The 22,057-nt window shown below is 42.9% G+C and overlaps 1 protein-coding gene across 3 annotated transcripts in view; it reads left to right on the top strand.

The window, feature by feature from the left end:
* CLDN10 (claudin 10) overlaps positions 1-22,057 on the top strand; it is a 110,252-nt gene that overhangs the window by 82,976 nt on the left and 5,219 nt on the right. For all 3 annotated transcript variants that reach the window (XM_073347911.1, XM_073347929.1, XM_073347921.1), the window contains 2 exons: positions 11,174-11,335; positions 12,519-12,600. In XM_073347911.1, coding sequence (XP_073204012.1) covers positions 11,174-11,335; positions 12,519-12,600 — 244 coding nt within the window. The remainder of the gene's footprint in view (positions 1-11,173; positions 11,336-12,518; positions 12,601-22,057) is intronic.

The following is a 22,057-nucleotide window of genomic DNA, read 5'->3' on the forward strand; positions in this document are numbered from 1 at the left end:
GAATCACCAAAGAGAATAAAGCAAAACTATGCAACAAAACAAAAGCAAACACAAGGTATAACACAGCAGCCTTCAGGAGGGAGAAGTGTTCAGGCTAGCCTGGGCCCAGAGTGGGGGGGGGGGGGGGCTTCCTCGACACTCATGGTCTTCCACCCTCCTGAGTTACCTGGTGGCCTAGAGCGGGGGGGCTTCCTCGACACTCATGGTCTTCCACCCCCTCGAGTTACCTAGTGCCACGCCCAGTGTAACCGATTATTCCTCTCCTGAGAGTGCCCGACAAGATGGGCACGGCTGCGGGGTGGGCAGTTTGGGAGTGGGGGGGACATACATCACGTTTGATAGGACCCCTCCTAGGTGACAGTGATGATGGTATCCACAGCGGCAACGGCTGGGGCTGGGGTCTATTACTCTTCCCCTCAATCAAAGGGTCAGATGGAGGGAACCGGCCGGGGTCACCGAGCAGAGCAGGAGAGTGTTAGAAGGGAGACTGATTCCCTATAGGGGGAAGAAAGTTTGCTATAAATTAATTAAAGCACCTGAAGCCAGTTAGAGCACCTGAAGCCAGTCTCCTGATAAAACCCCCCTGCTTCAATCAGACAGGAGGAGTTGAAGCAGAGTAGATTGGTGTTGGCGCAGAGAGCAGTTTGGAGGAGTTGAAGCAGAGTGGATTGATGTGGGAGTAGAGAGCAGTTTGGAGGAGTTGAAGCAGAGTGGATTGGCATTGGAGTAAAGAGCAGTTTGGAGGAGTTGAAGCAGAGTGGATTGGTGTTGGAGCAGAGAGCAGTTTGGAGGGAAGCAGAGGAGAGTTTGGAGAAGTGCTGTGGTGGGCTAAGAAGACCAAGACCCTAGGTAAAGGGACTCCTGGCAGGGAGGAAGGGCAGGAAGCTCCACAAGCTGAAGAGCAGGAGAGGGAAGTAGCCCGAGGAAGGAACTGCTAGTTCTAGTGGTTTACCGCTATCCCTAGGGCCCCTGGGCTGGGACCCAGAGTAGAGGGCGGGCCCGGGTCCCTCCCTCTCCACTCCCCTCTTCTAGGACATTAGTGGGACAATTAATACCCTAGTTCAGGGGCAAGAAATGGTGCCCTGAACCACCCCCACCCCCCTCAAGAAGAGAAAGCACGAGATCCATCATAGTAGTGCCGGCAATTTGCCACCATTGTAAAAAACAAAAGAAATTTTTGTTTTCAATTCACGTAATGCAAGTACTGTAGTGGAATTTCTTTATCATGAAAGTTGAATTTACAAATATAGAAGTACGTAAAAAAACCTGCATTCAAAATTAAAACAATGTAAAACTTTAGAGCCTACAAGTCCACTCAGTCCTACTTCTTGTTCAGCCAATCACTCAGACGAACAAGTTTGTTTACATTTGCAGGAGATAATGGTGCCTGCTTCTTGTTTACAATGTCACCTGAAAGTGAGAACAGGCATTCTCATGGCACTGTTGTAGCCAATGTTGCAAGATATTTACATGCCAGATGCACTAAAGATTCATATGTCCCTTCATGCTTCAACCACCATTCCAGAGGACATGCATCCTTGCTGATGATGGATTCTGCTCGATAATGATCCACAGAAGTGTGGACCGATGCATATTCATTTTCATCATCTGAGTCAGATGCCACCAGTGGAAGGCTTATTTTCTTTTTTGGTGGTTCGGATTCTGTAGTTTCCGCGTAAAAGTGTTGCTCTTTTAAGACTTCTGAAAGCATGCTCCACACCTCGTCCCTCTCAGATTTTGAAAGGCACTTCAAATTCTTAAACCTTGGGCCAAGCGCTGTAGTTATCTTTAATAATCTCACAATGGTATCTGCTTTGCATTTTGTTAAATCTCCAGTGACAATGTTCTTCAAATGAACAACATGTGCTGGGTCATCATCCAAGAGGACTATAACATGAAATATCTGGCAAAATGCGGGTAAAACAGAACAGGAGACATACAATTCTCCCCCCAAGGAGTTCAGTCACAAATTTAATTAACACATGGTTTTTTAACGAGCATCATCAGCATGGAAACATGTCCTCTGGAATGGTGGACAAAGCATATGGGGATATGTGAATGTTCAGCACATCTGGTGCGTAAATACCTTGCAATGCTGGCTACAAAAGTGCCATGCGAATGTCTGTTCTCACTTTCAGGTGACATTGTAAAAAATAAGTGGGCAGCATTATCTCCTGTAAATGCAGACAAACGTGTTTTTTTTAGTGATTGGCTGAACAAGTAATAGGACTGAGCAGATCTGTAGGCTCTACAGTTTTCCATTGTTTTGTTTTTGAGTGAAGTTATGTAACAAAAAAATCTACATTTGTAAATTGCACTTTCATGACAGAGAGATTGCACTACAGTACTTGTATGCAGTGAATTGAAAAATACTATTTCTTTTATCATTTTTACAGTGCAAATATTTGTAATAAAAATAATAATAATAAAGTGAGCACTGTACACTTTGTTTTCTGTGTTGTAATTGAAATCAATATATTTTAAAAAGTAGAAAAATATCCAAAAATATTTAATAAATTCCAATTGGTATTCTATTGTTTAATAGTGCAATTAAAACTTTGATTAATTGTGATTCATTTTTTTGATTGCGATTAACTTTTTTCAGTTAATTGCGTGAGTTAACTGCAATTAATCAACAGCCCTAAAGATTACTAAATCCTCCTTTCTAACTGGGTATTTAGTTCCAGGCTCACTTTTTATTAAGGTATGTAAAATCAACAATAAATCTTGTGGGATCAGGAATATTTGGTCAATCAGAATACCAAAGAGAAGAAAAGATAGGATAGAAAGAAAAATTTAAAATACAAGATCAAGAAAACATGGACTATCAGGTAGTTTGCTTCACTCTCCCTAGCAAGTGCAGTTCAAGTTAACTGATCAGCAGCTGAATGTTTAGTTTTTATTATGTAGCTACAGCTCACTTGGGCACAAACTAGTTTGAAATGAAAAACTTACAAGGCCTGATCTGGTCACCGTGACAAAATTAATAACTTAGAGAGGAGCAGGAATGCAGTTAATAGCTCTAATAATAAACAATGTAGGGTCAAATCCTGGTTCCAGGACACAACGTGAGTGAATGACAGGGAGTGTTAGGAGTGACATCATCCCTCAAAGCCAGGGCAGGATGTGGCATCGCTGAGGAGCAACTACATCAGTCTAAGATTCAGCAGGTGGATCTGAGTAGCAATGAATGCAGCAGCCAAACCTATGCCCACATTCCCCTTCTGTGGGGGGCTGGAGAATCTGCCAAGGATCTGTGTTCCACAGTGGCAGGGGTATGCGTTCCCCCTCCCAGCAAAGCAGAAGTACACAGGCTGTACTGCACTTTGCATATCCCATGGGCCAGGAAGGTTTCTGCCTCAACATAAAGTCAAATTCTGCCTAGCTCTTAGGATATGTCTACCCTGCACTGTTAGCCCAGGGTTAGTAGAACTCGAGTTAGTACTGTTTGTGAAGCTAGGCCTTGAGTATCTACACTTATTTGTAACTCAAGTTAGGAATTGTTGAACCCTGGGTCCCAGAGTCTACACTGCATTATGCATGCCGGAGTCCAACCACACATATTCCAGACTTCCTAGTTCCCAAAATGTGGCCACTGAGACCTTATGTTCATGGTGCAGTGTGCAAACCAACCTGTAGACTTTCAAGCCCTAAGTTAACAAACCCAGGATCTTCTAATTCAAGTTCTACTAACCTTCGGCTTACATTGCAGCATAGACAAACCCACAGAGTCAACAGCTTAGGCTAAGGACTTCCTAAATGTTATTTAATTTTAAGACTGTTCTGATAACTAAAATTATCGAAAGAACAGGAGTGTCTGTGGGATTGATGGACTCCCAGAGCATGAGGTTGTGTCTATACTGCAAAGCAATAGGTCTTCAGCCCTGGGTCCTGTCTTGACTCAGGCTTGGGCCCTCCACTCCCATGGAGCCCTGGGACCCAGGGTTTGAGCTGTGAGTTAGTGCAATTTGTGTGTAGATGGGAGGGGAGTTAGGCTTGAGCCTGAGTACAAACCCTGGACTTCCATTGCAGTGTAGGCATACGCTTAGAGAGCTTCCCCCCATTTCCCCCTGCACGGCCTTCCTAGGACTAAACTGAATTCCAGTTCCTATGATCAAGGCAATGTAGGAACTGCATCCTCCCTATTCCCCTGGGTAGGGAAGCATGAAGGAGTGAGGAAGAAAGGAGGTGGATCAGTTGCTCCATCACCATTGCCAGGCTCTAGCAAGCGGAGCTACCCAGCCCCATGCAGAGAGAATGTGCTGCACTCTCCATGAAGGTGGGTAGCAGTGGCCATGCTCCCCATGCACTAACAGTGTGTGTGTGCATGTGTGTAAAGAAGGGATTAGCGTTGGGGGAGTCTGGGAAGAACACCTTTGCTTTCCTTTGGGACAATGCAGCTCCGTAATGCCTCTTGCTAGGCCCTATGTATAATGGGCACAATATAGTCCATCGTGTTTAAGGGCCCAATCTGACACTTCTTACACGGGCAAAATCATCGTGTGGTGTGGGGTGGAGGATTGCCTGAGTAAGGAGGGCACAAACAGGCCTTTAATTTACCACCCTTTTAATTTTGTGTGTTGCTGGTCACAGACATAAACAATAATAAAACAACTAAACAACATCAGCATATCATTTACAGCATTCCACACCAGTGGATCAAATGACAAGTTAAAATAACGTAGCTGAACAAATATGTACTTATGAAATAAAAGGGGCATTAGAGCTTAGAACCACAAATGCTATAGGTGTGTGTTTGAAAAGGGAATCTGTGCAATATCCATAAAGCAATCTCACCATTTCCCATGATGCAGTCTTAATGATAGCATAGCAAGTATTTATTTTATTTATTGAAAGCACGCATCCCCAGAGCACTGTACATTTTTCCGTGTATTATACTTAATAGATGTGTGAGCTCCACATAACTTTTTGTCACACATGACGGCAATGAGACACTAAAGACCATTACCTAACAAGATTCTTTGGAATGTGAGACAAAACATATTTGTTAAAAAAAAAAACCCTGAAATAGTTTTCTATTGGAATGTTGCTGACCATGCACAATGTGGTGAAAACTTGTCAGATACTCCTAATAACTATTTTGTTTCTACTCTGTTTAAAATGTGTCACTTTCAGTCTGTTTTGGCTGTTGTTTATTTGGATGCCCAACAGATGTATATAATTATACCCCAGTTCCAAATAATTCATGGTGACAATATGTGTGTGGAAACAGTGGATTTCTGGTCTTCACTAGAAGATACTGAAGAAGTACATCTTGGCAATCTCCCCTTTGACTTGTTTGGCCTTTCTACTTTTTATTGAGCAATGTCATGGTCTTATCAGCTAGTTTGTGTCTAAGAAAAAATCAACAAAGCAAAGATGTGTCACTGCTGTAACCAAACACATTCATACGCAATACGTTTAACCCTGGTCCAAGCAAGCAGAAGTTGGACCTGATAAAAAGATCATTACCCTGGTTCTCATTTCCAAGTCAATCTCTAACACATCTTCTGCAGCTAGCTATACATCTGCAGTTTTCTATATCATCCAGCACCATAGTAACTAGGTAACTCCCAGGTAAATTAGAGCTGTATAATGAGGTCCCAAGTGGAACTCATGGAATCTTCTCCCCGGCTCCCTTATTTCGTTTACATTGTCAAAATTTTATTTTCTAAATTCTGCATTAAAAACCACCCTAATTGGATGATTTCTTTGGTTGAGCTGAACTGAACTCAGACTCTAGTCGGCCTACAAAACTGAGAATTTTTGGGCAACAGATTCCAGTGATATTCCAAGTCATGGTATTTCTGCTAATTGAAACTGCTTCCTTGTTTGAGTGAGTTAATTATTTCTTGCAGTCTCACTACCCTCTATTATTTCCAAAGTGTGCTTTGACATTTACTAAGGAATGAATCTCAGCCATGTTGTTTTTTGCATATGCTAGTTATTTTTGGTAAATGTTTAATATTTCTCCTTGGAGATTTAGCCACAAATTAAGCTTTAGAGTACCTCTGGGTAAATAAATTCATGCTTCAGCACCTTAATATGTTAATTAGCAACTAACAGTGGCAGTAAATTGTACCTGTCAAAAATAATGGCTTCCTTGGCCAGTTTTCATCTACTGCTTTACTAAATGGTGTTACCACAAAAACATTTCCAAAACAAGGAAAATAAGGTGATGAGAGATTATGAATATTTATATTGCTACAGTTAAAAATGAAGCAGCTTATTAGCTACATATGTACATAATTATGTATTTTTTAAAGATCCAGATTTTGAAGTTCCTGTTAAAACTTCACTGCTACTGACATCATTGTCAGCTTTGCTTGAGTAAAGAGTGAATAAGAGTGCAGGATTTGGCATAAAAACAGGAGGTTCATTATCAGTGGAATAGGAATTGAAACAATTTTAGACTCTCATTCTCCGTTTCTCCTGGCATTCTACTACTAATAAAATTTCACTCTGTCCAAGTCAAGTATATGTGACTTTTCCTACATAAACCTTCCCACAAGTGGGCAAGCCTTTTACAATATGTGCCCGCGCAGTCTAGAAAGTAATTCAAATTATTCACTGTTAGGCATACCCAAATAGTTTGGTTCGTTCCCATAACTTTTAGTCACTAACTTCTTTCTGGGTTTTGGGAACAACCCTAAACATTTGGAGGTGCTCCTATGCTCTATTCAAGAGTGGTTTAGCACTGAGCATACTGAAAGAATTTCTCCTCTAAGGCTCAATAGAACTGTGTGTGGGAATTTGATTGCATTCTTAGCTCTACCTACATTTTGCTGATGAACCCCATCAATACTAAATACCTCCTATAGTTACTTTGAGCCAAATGTGTGTATGTGGAGCTGACGGGAGAGATGCGAGGCACTCTGGCTCCTGGGTGAGCTGTGTTGCCAGGAGGGTGGGGCTGGGGAGATAAGAGAGGGGTAGAGCCCTGCACAGATACAAAATTTGTATCCACATCCGATCCGCAAAAATGATCCATGGATAGCCACAGATTTGCAGGGCTCTACAGAGTGGCTCTCTCAGAACATCCTACAGGATCTGCAGAGCTGGAACCAGTTTTTCCACTTTCCTCAGGCTCTAAAGGTTTCAGGGAACATCCCTTGTCCTCCCTGGATGGCCATTAACTCTATCCCCAGAGGAGACTATCTCTTAGGTCTTCTGGCCACTTTTTAGTATCTGCCACTTTTCTGCAGATAGGGGAAAGGGGAGAAAATAGACCTTACTTTAAAAAAAACCTCTGCTCCATCTTAAAATGCAACGTGTTCTGCACATAGGAATTCCAGAAGCAAACTAGAAAAACGATACGTGAGTATCCAGAATACTTTTCCAGCTCACAGCTATTTCACAGCAATGTTGGTGTAACAACTCTGGTAGCAAGCTAAAATGTCTGGGATATGTTTTTTTTATGCACTGACTTTTTTTTCTACATTTACTTTGCCACATTTATACATGTGTATACATGACTTATCATATATCGGATGTTTGTAAATAGTTCAAATTTATTCAGATTAATACTGTTTTCCTTCAGCAGACATTTGTCACAGGAATGCTATATAAATAAAAGATAACTATATTATAGGCAGGGCTGATATAGCACCATTTATTTGCCTGGCAGTTCCCATTATAAAATCCTGTTTTCAAGTATAATTTTGCCAAACTTTAACTGTGTCTACCTCAAGCTACTTTTTGGGGGAGGCAGAGGGGGCTAAAAGGTGGAGAATTTCAGCCAGAACAATTCAAATATTTCTTAGACTGAGGCTAGGGAAAAATACATTGTTTTGCAACATTAAAAAAATTCTGGGAATTTTTTCTTTAAGAAGTTTTAGCACTCCCATGCGTTGGAGCATGGACTTGAAAGGTGGCAGGGGAGTGCCCTTTGTTTCAGGGATGTGCATTTTGTTATCCCTGTAAAAACCAGCCCACACTGTGATTGAAAAAATCACAGTTCGCACATGCTCAGTCGAGACTTCTTATAGTTAAGTAAAAGTAAAAGTAAAATCACTGAAGACTCTTCCCTCGCTGATCATGCTCCAGCATCTCACAGCTCCTAAGCTAGTGCTGACATGACTGCATGCATCAGTCCTACAGAGCAGGTTCCCTCCATCCTAAGGCTACAAGGGCAAAGCCAGACTTCCCCTGCTTTTGGCTGCTTGGGGCCGGGGTGGGGCCAGACACTAGAACTGAGAACAGGGAAATTGTCTCTCCTGTGCTCTCAGTGACCACCCTGCTGGTGCTCAGCCACACTGGAGGAGGAAGCCACCTGATTTGAATTCAGAAGGCATAGGTGCCGACTCCGTGTGTTCTCCAATAGTGGGTGCTCAGCACCCATCGTCAGCTCCACGGATCAGTTCCTCCTCCTCCTCCCAGCCCTCCCACCTGCCAGTGGGCTCTGCCAGTCAACTCTTCCCCCTCCCTCCCAATGCCTCCCGCCTGCTGTGATCAGCTGTTCAGCAGCATGCAGGAGACACTGGGGGGGGGCGGGGGGAGGAGTAGGGGCAGGAAGGGGAGGGGACAGGAAGAGGCAGGGTAGGGGCAGAGTGGGGGCAGGAACAACAAATAGATGTGAAACCTACTGGCAAGATATCCCAGCCCTTTCTACTGCTGGGCCAATTCGAGAATGATAACTCCCTACTGCTACTGTTCACTCCTTTAGCTCAAGAGGCAGAGATCTGTGCAGTGGATCTAAAGATTCCAACCCTGCTAATGATCCATGTAGGTGTCAATATGATACCACATGACGGAATTTGTTTTTTCAGTTTACTTTTTTTTAAAAAATGCCTTAAAACTACATTATTAAGATTGCAAAGTCAAGCACTCAAAAGATAGGAAATATCAGAAGTAAAGTTGTCTATGCAACCTTAACTTGGCCCCTTTGTGCATATGCATTACGATACATGATTACATGATCATTATTGACATGATCACATCTTTTTTCTACCCTATTCTGGGGCTGAATCATAGTAGTATATTGAAAGGTGTCTTGAGGACCCCACCTCATTTGTTTCAGAAGTTGGAAAGTCTGTAGTGAGTTAGTCAGTGGACTGCAGAAAGAGAAAGGATGATGTCATAGTCAAGTAGAAAAGGAGTACTTGAGGCACCTTAGAGACTAACAAATTTATTTGAGCATAAGCTTTCGTGAGCTACAGCTCACTTCATAGTCAAGTAGGGTTGCCAATTTTGGTTGGACATATTCCTAGAAGTTTTCTCAGATGGCATAATCTTTAATTAAAGATTAATCTTTAATTTCTGGAGACTTTAGGACAATTCTGGAGGCTTGGCAACCCTATCAAGGCAGCTGCCTGCTACTCTAGAGCATTGGATGCTATTCCTATGGAATGCTAAGGAAGTCATTTAACCCAGACTTTTCACAGGTTGTCACTAATTGTGGGTGCCTCGTTTTCTTGGTGCCCAATACGAGTCTCTAGGGTCTGATTAGCAGGAGGGCTAAGGACTCACAGATGCCACTGAAGTCAATGGGAGATATGTGTTGAACATACTGAGTGCTATATAAATGCTACATACTCTGAAAAATCAGGGCTTAAGTGTCTCAAATTGGGCACCAAAAATTAGTGGATATTTTGGATATTAATCTCACTGTGCCTCAGTTCCCCAGCTGTAAAATGGATTAATAATATCCCCTCATCTCACAGCGGTGTTGTGCAAGTAAATCCATTAATGTTTGTGAAGTGCTCAGATAACTGTAGTGATGACCACCAAAGAAAACAGTATGAAGGAAATTAATAATTCTGTCTTCAGAGAAGGATTTGAAAAGTGTGCAGTAAATAAGGCCAGGGGCCACACACTGAACAATGAGGAGAAAATAAAGTATTTAATAGTTGTTCATTAAATGAGCACTGTCTCTCTCTTGTGCACCAAATGAGGCAGGGTCTTGTGAAAAAAATATGTGATCGCATCATTATAGACTGTGTCCTAATGCATACACACAGAAAGGTCCAATTAAGTTTTCCCAGGCAACTTAACTTCTGCCATTTCCTAACTTTTGAGTGTGTGACTTTGCAATCTTACTAATGTTCTTTTAATATAGTTTTTTCATGTGCAAGGTACATAAATAGTTAATAGATAATTGCCATTAGCTGGTGTTCAAGAATACATAGGATAGTTCCTGAGTTCTGTAGGATCAATAAAACTTGGTGTACACTGCAAATGGCTTCTTGTATGTTACTTTTTACATGGAGCTCTAACCAGTAGTCTTTTAAAATATTTTGATGAATGCACGTTCCATTAATTATGTACTTTTACACAGGTTTCCTGTTTATTTGGTATCTATCATTAAGAAATCTATTAAGGCTGTGAGGGAATGGGTAAAGTATAGCATGTTTGAATAGTAATAGAACCAGAAATGTTTCACACACACACACCGCCCCCTGCTATCAAGATGAAATGAATAAACAATACTAATGCAAGTGTATATTCATTTTAAATGAACGCCATAATATGTTATGAGGAATAATCTCTTATGGTGATTACTTAACTGTACAATATTGCATTGTCCCCCCCCCCCCATAATTACAGTACTGTTTATCACAATATTTCAACTATAATTAATTTTCAGAAGGTAGAAAATAGTATTCAGTCTATCCAGTTCAAGGGCCTTACCTCTGTGAGGTACTGGGCGTCCTCAACTGCCACTGAAGAAAGGCCCTCATTCAGCAAGGTACTTAAGCATATGCCTAACTTAAAGCATACTAGTAGTTCAACTGAAATCAATACTCATGTGCTTAAAGATAGGCACATACTTCAATATTTTGCTAAATCAGGGCCTTCAGCCCTGCTTCTCACAGGTAGGTAGACTCCTAATTTCCGCTGAAATCAGTGGAAGTTAGGAACCTAAATATATTTGTGGATCTGGGCCTTAGTGCTTGATCCAAAGCCCATTGCATTCAATGGGAGTATTTCGATTGATTTCAATGGGATTTGGATGAAACTTTAATGAAGATGAAGCGACTGATCATCTTGTAGGTGGTATACAGTACCCTGTATGGCTGTGCTCAAAAATGAGATTAAATCACAAGAAAAGCCAGGCCCTAATTCTGCTTGCAGTTATTCCTGCGCAACCATGGGCAGAGTCAACCAAAGGGACTACAATGAAAATCATTAGTTAATGCTATTCTAATATCAGGATTACACATTATGATTACAGGTTATATCCAAGCCTGCAGAGGACTCATGATTGCTGCTGTCAGTCTTGGATTCTTTGGCTCCATATTCGCAATGGTTGGGATGAAGTGTACGAAAGTTGGAGGCTCAGATCAGACTAAAGCTAAAGTCGCTTGTTTAGCTGGGATGATTTTCATACTTTCTGGTAAATATGCAATTCTACCTTTAAATATATATTTGAAGTCACATAAGACCTCATCCTACAGCAGGGGCGGCAGGTTTGTATAATTTTTGGTGGTGCCCAGAACGGGTCCAAGTCCTGCCCCCACACACCTGCCTTGTAAGCTGATATATATTTTTTAAAATAATGTAAAAATGTGAGGGCTCTGGGGTGGGGCTGGGGGTGAGGCATTTGGGGTGAGGGAGGGGCTCGGGCAGAGGGTTGGGGTGTGGGGGTGAGGGCTGAGGCCGGGGATGAGGGGATCATGGTGCAGGAGGGGGCTCAGGGCTGAGGCAGAGGGTTGGGTTGTGGAGGGGTGAGGGCTCTGGCTGGGGGTGCGGGCTCTGGGGTGGGGTTGGGGATGAGGGGTTCATGGTGCAGGAGGTGGCTCAGGGCTGGGGCAGATGGTTGGGCTGTGGGGGGCACGGACTCTGGGGTGGGGTGGGGCCAGGGATGAGGAGTTTGGGGTGCAGGCAGGCTACCCCAGGGAAGGGGCCAGAGAGGAGGACTCCCCCACAGCTCTCTCCCCCCATGGCAACACACTCACCTCACACCATTGTCACTGCATGTGTCCCTAGGGCCCTCTCAGGTCCAGGAAGCCCCCTCACCTTCCCTGTGGTGGGTGCCGGGGGGGGGGGCTGCCATCATGTGTGCACCTCCTTCCCTGCTGCTGCCCCTCACTGTAGCCTCACTGTGGGTGGGGGATGGGGCTGCCCTTGCCCAGTGTGGGGCAGGAGCAGTGACTGTGTGTGGGGGGACACGGACCTGTGCTGGTGAAGGGTCCCGCCGGAAAAGGGAAGGGTCCGTCCATCCAAGGCGGAAGGGCAGGGGCAGGGTCAGCCTGGGTCAGCCTGCCCTGGCACTAGTGGTTAGGGGGCACTTGGACCCTGCGGCGGCAGTTGATCCCAGGAGCTGGCAGAGTGCAGCACAGCACCAGCTGCAGGAGGCAGCTGCCCAGGGCGCAGGGGGGAGGCACACAGGGGCGGGCGGTGGGGCCGGGGGAGAAACCCAGCCCCGACCATTGGTGGAACTGGGTCCCTGGGCCCTGAATATTACTTGAGCACGGGCACCACGGGCCCATATAACTCACCACCCCTGGGCACTACAGTCAGGCCCATAATTATTATACTGATGCCACTGAATTATTTATTCATCTGGTGCATTTTAGGGTTGTGCTCTATGACTGGTTGCTCCCTGTATGCGAACAGAATTACATCTGAATTCTTTGATCCTACTTTTATTGCACAAAAGTAAGTACTTTTTTATGCCTGTGAATTTTTCAAACAAATTAGGCCTTAGATTGTTTAAAACACATACCAAAGTATGTTTGTAAAGAAAGCAGATGTTCCCAGTCCCAGACACAAGAGAAATGTTGAGTCTGTAACTTTCTTTCCTCTTATTACTCAAATCAAAAATATGAAATTGTACATAGCAACTTATTGGTGAATTTAATGAACTAACAAAAACAATTACTTATGTCAAGCCTTCCCATATCACTAGTAAAGCAACCATATTTCTCTGCCTAAAGGCATAACTATGTTCTACAGCAGGTGCAGAGGACTGATTCAATTTAGCTGAACTGATTCATATGTTTATATTTGTCACTAATTCAGAAGAAAAATTTTAGAAGATTTATCAGAAGACAGAGATGCCCATTGAGCAGATAATTCAATATTCATCAACAGATGGAACAGAAATGCTCTTTCATGAACATTTCATAGAAAGTATGATTTTCACAAAGGGATAAAACCTTACCATAAATTCTAAATCATCTTGCAAATATTTTCTAAAAGTATTCTCCAGGGCAAATTTTTTCAATCCTGAGTGCCTAAAATTTGGCTTATAAATCCTTATTTAGGCCATGATCCTATAATCACTAACTTATATATTTAATAGGGCTGTTGATTAATCACAATTAACTCATGCGATTAACTCAAAAAATTTATTGAGATTAAAAAAATTAATTGCAATTAATTGCAGTTTTAATCGCACTGTTAAAAATAGAATTCCAATTGAAATGTATTAAATACTTTGGATGTTCTTCTACATTTTCATATATATTTTATTCTGTGTTGTAATTGAAATCAAAGTTTATTGTATTTTTGATTACAAATATTTGCACTGTTGAAATGATAAAAGAAATAGTATTTTTCAACTCACCTCATACAAGTGCAATCTCTTTGTCATGAAAGTGCAACTTACAAATGTAGATTTTTTTTGTTACATAATTGCATTCAAGAACAAAACAATGTAAAACTTCAGAGACTACAAGTCCAGTCAGTCCTATTACTTATTCAGCCAATTGCTAAGACAAACAAGTTTGTTTACATTTACAGGAGATAATGCTGCCCTCTTCTTATTTATAATGTCACTAGAAAGTGAGAACAGACATTTGCATGGCACTTTTGTAGCTGGCATTGTAAGGTATTTACATGCTAGATATGCTAAACAATTGTATGCCCTATCATGCTTTGGCCAACATTCCAGAGGATATGCTTCCATGCTGGTGATGCTCGTTCAAAAATAATGTGTTAATTAAATTTGTGACTGAACTCCTTGGGGAGAACTGTACGTCTCCTGCTCTGTTTTACACGCATTCTGCCATATATTTCATGTTATAGCAGTCTCGGATGATGACCCAGCACATGTTGTTCGTTTTAAGAACACTTTCACTGCAGATCTGACAAAACACAAAGAAGGTTTAAGGTCAATCCAACGTTTAAGAATCTGAAGTGCCTTCCAAAATCTCAGGGACGAGGCATGCTTTCAGAAGTCTTAAAAGAGCATTCCAGTGTTTCACCACCCTCCTAGTGAAAAAGTTTTTCCTAATATCCAACCTAAACCTCCCCCACTGCATCTTGAGACCATTACTCCTTGTTCTGTCATCAGCTACCACTGAGAACAGTCTAGATCCATCCTCTTTGGAACCCCCTTTCAGGTAGTTGAAAGCAGCTATCAAATCCCCCCTCATTCTTCTCTTCCGCAGACTAAACAATCCCAGTTCCCTCAGCCTCTCCTCATAAGGCATGTGTTCCAGTCCCCTAATCATTTTTGTTGCCCTCCGCTGGACTCTTTCCAATTTTTCCACATCCTTCTTGTAGTGTGGGGCCCAAAACTGGACACAGTACTCCATATGAGGCCTCACCAGTGTCGAATAGAGGGGAAAGATCACGTCCCTCGATCTGCTGGCAATGCCCCTACATATACATCCCAAAATGCCATTGGCCTTCTTAGCACCAAGGGCACACTGTTGACTCATATCCAGCTTCTTGTCCACTGTAACCCCTAGGTCCTTTTCTGCTGAACTGCTGCCGAGCCATTCTCATAAGCTTATGTTCTCATAAGCTTCGTGGTCAGGTACAGCTCTGTATCTGAAAAGGGAGCTTTCAGGTTTGAATATGCACTAGAAGCCTACCACCTCTCTGTGATCTCAGTTTTGACTATACGATTGAATGACTTATCCAACTTCTATGTACAGCCACTAGCTAGGATGCAACAGCATTTTCAGTGACTAGAAACTCATTTTTGACAAGGCTGGAATCTCCAGATAGACTGCCAGGCTCTCTGACTAGAATGAGTAAAGACCATCTGTGTGATGGACTCTCTTCATTGAGCACACCTGACTTGATCAGCCATTGAATGAGTTCCTCTCTCTTATTAATGGCCTCCTGTTCATAACCAGCAGATATGAATTCCTGTTTCCTCTTGTGACCACCCAGGAAAATCCTGTTGGCAATTGCCTCTAAGGATTGATATCCTAATTCATGGAAAGTTTGGTAGGAGTCATTTATGTTAGCTGGACACGCCTGTCAAGATAACTAACAGACATCTCTAGTTCTTCTTGAAAGACCTACCACCAACCTTTCCAAAAATTCTACGCCTTCTGAAAAGGCGCCTAAAAATTGCGCCTTCTGTAGACTGTTCGTTGTTGGTCTCCACTAGCCCATGTGATCAAAGACAGCTGAGGCTAAAACTCTGAAAAAGCTTGAAGCACATTTTGCTCCATGACCACTGGCAGCAATTGCCCGAAAGATGAAAAGGTGGTGTTAAGTGAAGAGTCAGCACACAAATCATCACATGCAAAGGGGAAGGCTGAGGGATACCAGGATAAAGCCAGTAGGGGTAGTTCAAGGGATGAACTTGTTTTAGAGTATGACTAGTATGTCAGTTGACTGCCCTCTCTCCCTTTGCAACAGGTTTTGGTATTCTTTCCTTAAACATTCTTTCCTCTGTATATACTTGCATACCTGGGCCTCAGTAATTATTATTCTGCTGTTACAGGATGCCTGTGTGACTTCCTACTCTTCATTCCAGTGCCTAAAGTCTATCCCATCAATGTCTGTCGTATCATGCTTATCTGTCTCCTAATGGACAGCATTCAACCTATCAAGTTTTTATTTTGGTGTATTTATTGCTGTCCTACTATTTTTCTGCCTTTAAAGTGGTTTTGTTTTTTATTCACCTTCTTAGCATGATGCACACCCTAAACCATTTAAAATATATTTATCTGAATTTACTTGGCATACAAGCTTTTCCCATTTCTCTTTAAGCTGTGAATTGATTACCGGGCTAGAGAGGTTTAGTGATGTTGGACCATACTTTAAGGCTGTAAGAACCTCCAGGGGTGGAACCTAGGACCATAAAGACTCTGGGCTACTAACACCTCTGCAGCACTAGTGGAGGCTTAGGCTTGGCTTCCACAGGAGGACCCTATGAGGCTGGGCTCAGCAGGATGTACTTCCCAGCACGAGCTGAGTGGTGGGTTCACAGAGCCCACTGATTAGCCTGTGTCAATACTTAAACCAGGAAGTCATGAAGGGGAGCTGTCTGAGCAATAGCACAGATTGCCTATCTGTCTTTGCTCCAGACCCTGTTTGTGATTAGACCCTAGGCGCTGGCTTGTCCTTGACTTTGCTCTTTGATTGCTTTCTGTAACCTAGTGCCTGACCCCAAGCTCCTGGTAAACTGACCCTGCCTGCCTCCTGCTGCCTGCTCTGACCATTAAGTCTGACTGCCCATGTCCTGGTTGTGTCAGATGCCTTGCTGATGTAAGCCGGGCTTGAGTTTGCTTTCTTTGACGTCTACTGATGAACTGGGGGAAAAGATTTCAGGAGCAGACCATGTTTAGATAGACACACCTACTCTGCCTGGGTGCTCAGCATAACAGAGCTGCTTTGCCAAAATGATCACTTTTGGCTGGTGTTGGGTTTCAGATCACTTAAGTATTGTGGGGGTGGGTGGGTAATGAAATTTGTTATCCTTATTGTATGAGTAAAGGCTAGCAGAACTGTACTTACACCTCCACTTGCTCTCTGGAGCAGCCCTTGATCAGCCAGTCATCGAGGTATGGAAACTCCTGAACCTGTCGCCTACGCAGGAAAGTGGCCATGACCGCCATGCATTTGGTAAACACTTGAGACACCACTGAGAGGCTGAACAGGATGACTGTGAACTGGTAATGAATGTGGTTTACCACAAACCTGAGGTACCTCCTGTGGGACAGTGATTGCGGTTGAAAATAAGTGTCTTTTAGGTCGAGGGCGGCATACCAGTCCCCTCCATGGAAGGGCTGATGGAGGCTAAGGAGATCACGTGAAACTTCAGTTTCTTCATGAACTTGTTGAGATCTCTCAGGTCTAGGATGGGCCTGAGCCTGCCCTAAGCTTTCAGTATTAGGAAATACTGGGCCCTTAGCTCCTGAGGAACCTCTTCCACTGCCCCCAGCGGTAGGAGTGAGTGCACCTTCTGTATGCGGAGTTGCTCGTGAGAAGGGTCCCTGAAGAGAGACAGGGAAGGGGGGTGGGAGGGACAAGAATTGGAGGGAGTATCCCCTTTCTACTGTGCCAAGCACCAAATGGTCTAATGTAATATGGGCCCATGCAGGGTAGAAAGGGGATATTCGACACAAGAAGGTAACATGGGGAGGATCCAGTGTTCGTACTGTTGCGCCATCCTTGAACGTGCCTTCAAAAGGCCTGGTTTTGGCCTGAAGATGGCTTCAACTGGCCAGAACCCTGACCTGAAGAAGGATGAGGTCTCTTTCTGGAGTTCCTGTTCCTCCACCGGGAGCCATCTTGCCTGTTATGGGGCGTGTAAAACCACAGCAGAGGTTGCAGCCTAATGGTTCTTGAGATGACTCTCTCCCAGCCACTTCAAACACGAAGTGTGTGGGTCGCTCTTGGGCATAGACTTGCCACAGTTCTCACAGGCTTTAAAACCTGGGGGGACCAAGGCATGCCCTGGTGCCGGGAGAGAAAGGGGAAGGGGAGGTACCCCGAACTAAATCTATAGACAACAAACTAATACTAACTGCTAACTATATGCAGAACAGGAAAAAGTTCACTGCTAAAGTGGGGAAGCTTGCCGAAGCAAGAGAACAAACATTCCAGCTAACCGTCACTGGCAGTAAGACAGACCTAAGGGGGTGGTGGGTCGGCAGGGCTTTTTATTGAGCACCATGAAGGTGTGACCCCAAGGAGTGCCCAGGCCAACCCGACAGATACTGCTAGGGGAGAACTTTTCCGGCTGCTGTGCATGGGGTGCGCGCACACCAGATTGGAATTGACATGGGCAAGCACTCAAAGAAGAACTCTGTTGCTTAGGAATTCACTCAACTCCTGCTACATATTCCTCCCCTGAAATTGTACAGTTCTGCTTGTGACAACACAGTTGGTGCTGGGGGGAGGACTGTGATACTATTAACTAAAAATTACGTCACCGGGTGAGGAATAAGCAACATCATTTGAACTGGAAGAGCCTCACTCTATTCTTCTGCACTTCAGCAGTGTAATAGGGTAGCAGGGTTCATAACAATTGCATACAGAGATGCAGGGACTGTGTTGTCCCATCTTGATAGTAGGAAACAGAAACCTGCGTAAAGCTGCTGGGTACCTTCTGCTGACTTACTGTGGTAGATACAGCTTGTTACTTCCAGCAGCATAGAGAGGTGGGCACAAATCTCTAGTCAGAGAGAATTAGCTGCAGAGACACCAAGGTCCTGCAGGAAGCCCCAGGAACAGCCTTGCTTAGGGAGAAACCTCATGCTGAGTTATGTTCTGATCATGTGATTATTTGCATTACCAGTGAAGTCAAACTCTAGAAGAGGCTAAAAGTCTGACCTTCTAGGGCACGTGTAGACTGTTTGGAGCAGAATGGGACAGCAACCTGCGCACGGGCAAGGTTGATTGAACTTTTTCTAAGCCATCTCCAATAGATGGATCTCCCTCTATATCTGTAATAACGATGTTTCCAGAGCTGATTTTTCTAATGTTTACACCAAATATTCCTTGCTGTAGTTTAAGTTCTATATCTTTAGCTGTTCTTATTGACTGAGGAGTTTTTAATTGCAATTTAATCCTATATTACCTAGTCCTACCTTCTTGATTACATTAAATCTCTCGTTTTGAACAGTTGTGGATGGTTTTCAGTTCATGACACTATTTCCTGTAGTTTTTTAGTCATTCTTTTAATTTTTCTGCAAAAAGTCAATTCTTCCAGCCCCTTAAACACTTTATTGCTCTTCTCTGAATTGTTCTTCACCAATTTCTCAGCAAACTGTATCAAGGTTATATGGCATTAGGGCCTGATCGAGCTCTCATTGAAGTCACTTGAAAGACTGCCATTGATTTCAGTGGAAGTTGGATTGGGCCCTTACGAAGCCAGCTAGTTTAACTTCTAAAGAATAAAGATCCTTCTTCATTTAAATATTCTTAACAACAAAACAAAAGGAAGAAAAACCCAAAATATTGAGAGCTGTTTGTAAAGAAAGTGCTTTCAAAAATGTTCAAGAGGCAACAAGGTCCGTAATGGGTTTTAATATGGTACATAATGGAGTTTGGATGGCAAGCTTTGAGGTTGGTTACTTAAGCACTGAAAAAATTGGATTAGATAAAATTCATTGTACTGTATAGAGGTTGAGAGGATAGATTTTTCTTTTCCAACTAATTTCAAATAGGAGGAAGGTAAATGGCATTGAAAATTAGGTAGGAATGACTTAATACCAAATACTGGTGTAAGTCAAAAGAACTCTACTTTTGTAGAGAAGTAGCGAAAGAGTTTTGGGAAAATGCATTTTGTAACTAGAGATGAGGGATTAAATGGAAATATCAGAGAACATTAGTGAGGAGACTAAAATCATTTGTATAAAGCCACATTGCACTATTGTGCCACCCTTTGGACAGAAAAGAAACTATCTATTAGTTCATTGCGGGGGAGAAAAAATTCTATTCCTCTTTTGGGCAAAAGTGGAGGAAGATATCAGTAAAAGAAATTACCACATACAGACAAACTATATGGATTGAAATCTTAGAGGAAAGCCGGAAAAGCAACTGCTATATCCCTGAACTTAAAGTGATGCACAATCATAAAGTTATGGACTTGAATGTAGGCAGTTTTGCCAAGTAGTCAGGGCAGGAATCAGGTCTAGTGGGCGGAGCAGGCATCCAGGTTGAGGAATGAAGCTAAGGGTCAGCACCATAATCAACCGCTAGTTACCAGAGCCAGGGGTCAAGCCAGAGACAGAACCGGGAATTGAAGTGGAGGATCAGAGCAGAGGTCAGATGTCAAATACCAGCACCAAGGGTCAACTGAGGTAGGAGGACAGGCAAGGATCAAGCACAGAGCAGCACGGTGGAAACCAGAGCAAAGGCAGGAGCAGAGCAGGAATCAGGAACAGGGTTGGATGTAAGAAGCCCGGTCCAATATAGCCACAATCAGAAACCACCTTGTTGCAGCCTCAGACAGACTTCCTGTGCCTCCTTCTCATTAAATAGTGTAGTTGGACCAGTGGAGCTGGGCAATCCTCCAATCAGAGCTCCTGTGGGAGGTGCCTTTGCAGGGCCTATTATCCCGGTAGCTTCTTAGCCCAAATGCTTTCAGTAGCCACTGGGTAGAGGCCAGGATGGGACAGCTGTCTGGCGACTACCAGGCCTGGGTTCAAAACTTAGGACATCACCCATAAAACGTTTAGCATCTATCAGCTCTTTTAATGGTGATGAGACAGATCAAAGACATTAAACCCCCAAAGTGGTGGTGTCAGATTTATTGAAGCACACATTTCCAATTCTAGACCTGATACGTTGTTGGATTGTGGGGGTCTGTAGTCAGCATGTTAATTGCACAAAACAACTGAAGCAATATGTGTCTGAATTTTAAAGTACTGATTTAGTTTTAAACCCCATTTTAGATTTTTATTAAGATTTTTTCATTGTTTAGAAATATTTAAGCGCAAGATATCAAGAAATGTATTTAACTATCTTGAAACAAAATAAACTTAATGTCTTGCATAAATTAGTTTTCTCTTTTTAGTGGATGGTTAATGATATTGATATGACAGAAAGTGTGTTTGGCTTTTTATCATGAGTGCCATAAGATGAGGAGTATAATTGCACTGGTGCATATTATATTGGTTTCAAGTGTCTTTTCCATCATACAGAATATTTTATCAAGTAAACAAGTTCTTACTATAGGTGTCAATTCCGGGTTGCGCTATTGGAGCTGAAATTTGGATATAATGTGACATTTCTACAATCAGCTTGATGCTTAATGGGAGGAAGGAGAGAAGCAATAATATAAGGATGATGAAAGGGCGATGTCAAAAGTCTAACCATTCCTTCATCCTCAGTCTTACCTGTTGATGGCCTGCTCTTGCTTCCCAGCTCTTCAAGGGAATGTTGGCTCTTCCTCCACCATTTTTGCAGGGGGAAAGACAAGGAAGTACCACCGTGCCCTAGGTGGTATTTTAGGATCTGGATAACTTTTCTTTCCCAGTTCTCGGTTTTCAGCACTGAAACTCAGAAATGTTCCTCTGGGTCCTGCTATGGTCCCTTTAACTTTAAAGCATGCAGAGGCTCAGATGCCCTTGAGTGCACAGTGCTATTTACACATTTCCATTCCCACACAAGGGAGTCTTAAGAAAAACATCTTCACAAACAAGGGAAGGGATTACCAAATGCAGCACTAAAACCCACAAATATGAAACCAGCAAAGCAGTAGACAATAACTTAAAGAGGAACAATTCCATGTGGTACAAAAACCAAACAAAAAGGTGGGTGAATTTAGATATGCCACCTGGCCACTTTCCATTTGGAACTACTACTGCTGTAGTTTTCTTTCGTAACAACTTACACATTTCAATATATCTGGTAAGAACATTAATGCTGACATTCTTCTGTGTTAAATATCTGTGCTATACCTTATATAATCTGAGTTTTGATTAGCATTCTTAAGTGCCAGTGTAAGACTGACAGACCCTAGTTGTCAGCAGGCAGGATTGAACCTGGGCCCTATGGAGCTAAATGCATAAGCCTCTACTGCATGAGCGGAAAGCCACATGGCCCTTAGCTAAAGCTATAGCAGACTCATTAATCTCTAAGTGGTCTCAGTGCCAGGAGAGGGGCCAGAACACCACACCCAGGAGGTAGGTGGGTTACACTATTGTAATAAAAACACATTTATAAAAACATTCAGGAGCTTCACAGAACAGTTTAAGGGTGTTCTCAGCAGTATGTTTCACTTCATATTAAAGTAGGCATTGTTGACATGGAAATAGTGTTCAGAATTAAGGCAAAAGTATGCTGTTTCTAAACTTTCCTCTGCTTCACATCAAACAGGGGTTTCTATTGAACTGCCCTATTCATCAATGCAGATTTACTATAAGCGGCTCACATGGACTTCTCGAACATACAATCCGGATACCACAGCACTATT

The sequence above is a fragment of the Lepidochelys kempii genome, chromosome 1 (genome assembly GCF_965140265.1).
Source record: "Lepidochelys kempii isolate rLepKem1 chromosome 1, rLepKem1.hap2, whole genome shotgun sequence".
In the NCBI taxonomy this organism is placed as follows: domain Eukaryota; kingdom Metazoa; phylum Chordata; order Testudines; family Cheloniidae; genus Lepidochelys; species Lepidochelys kempii.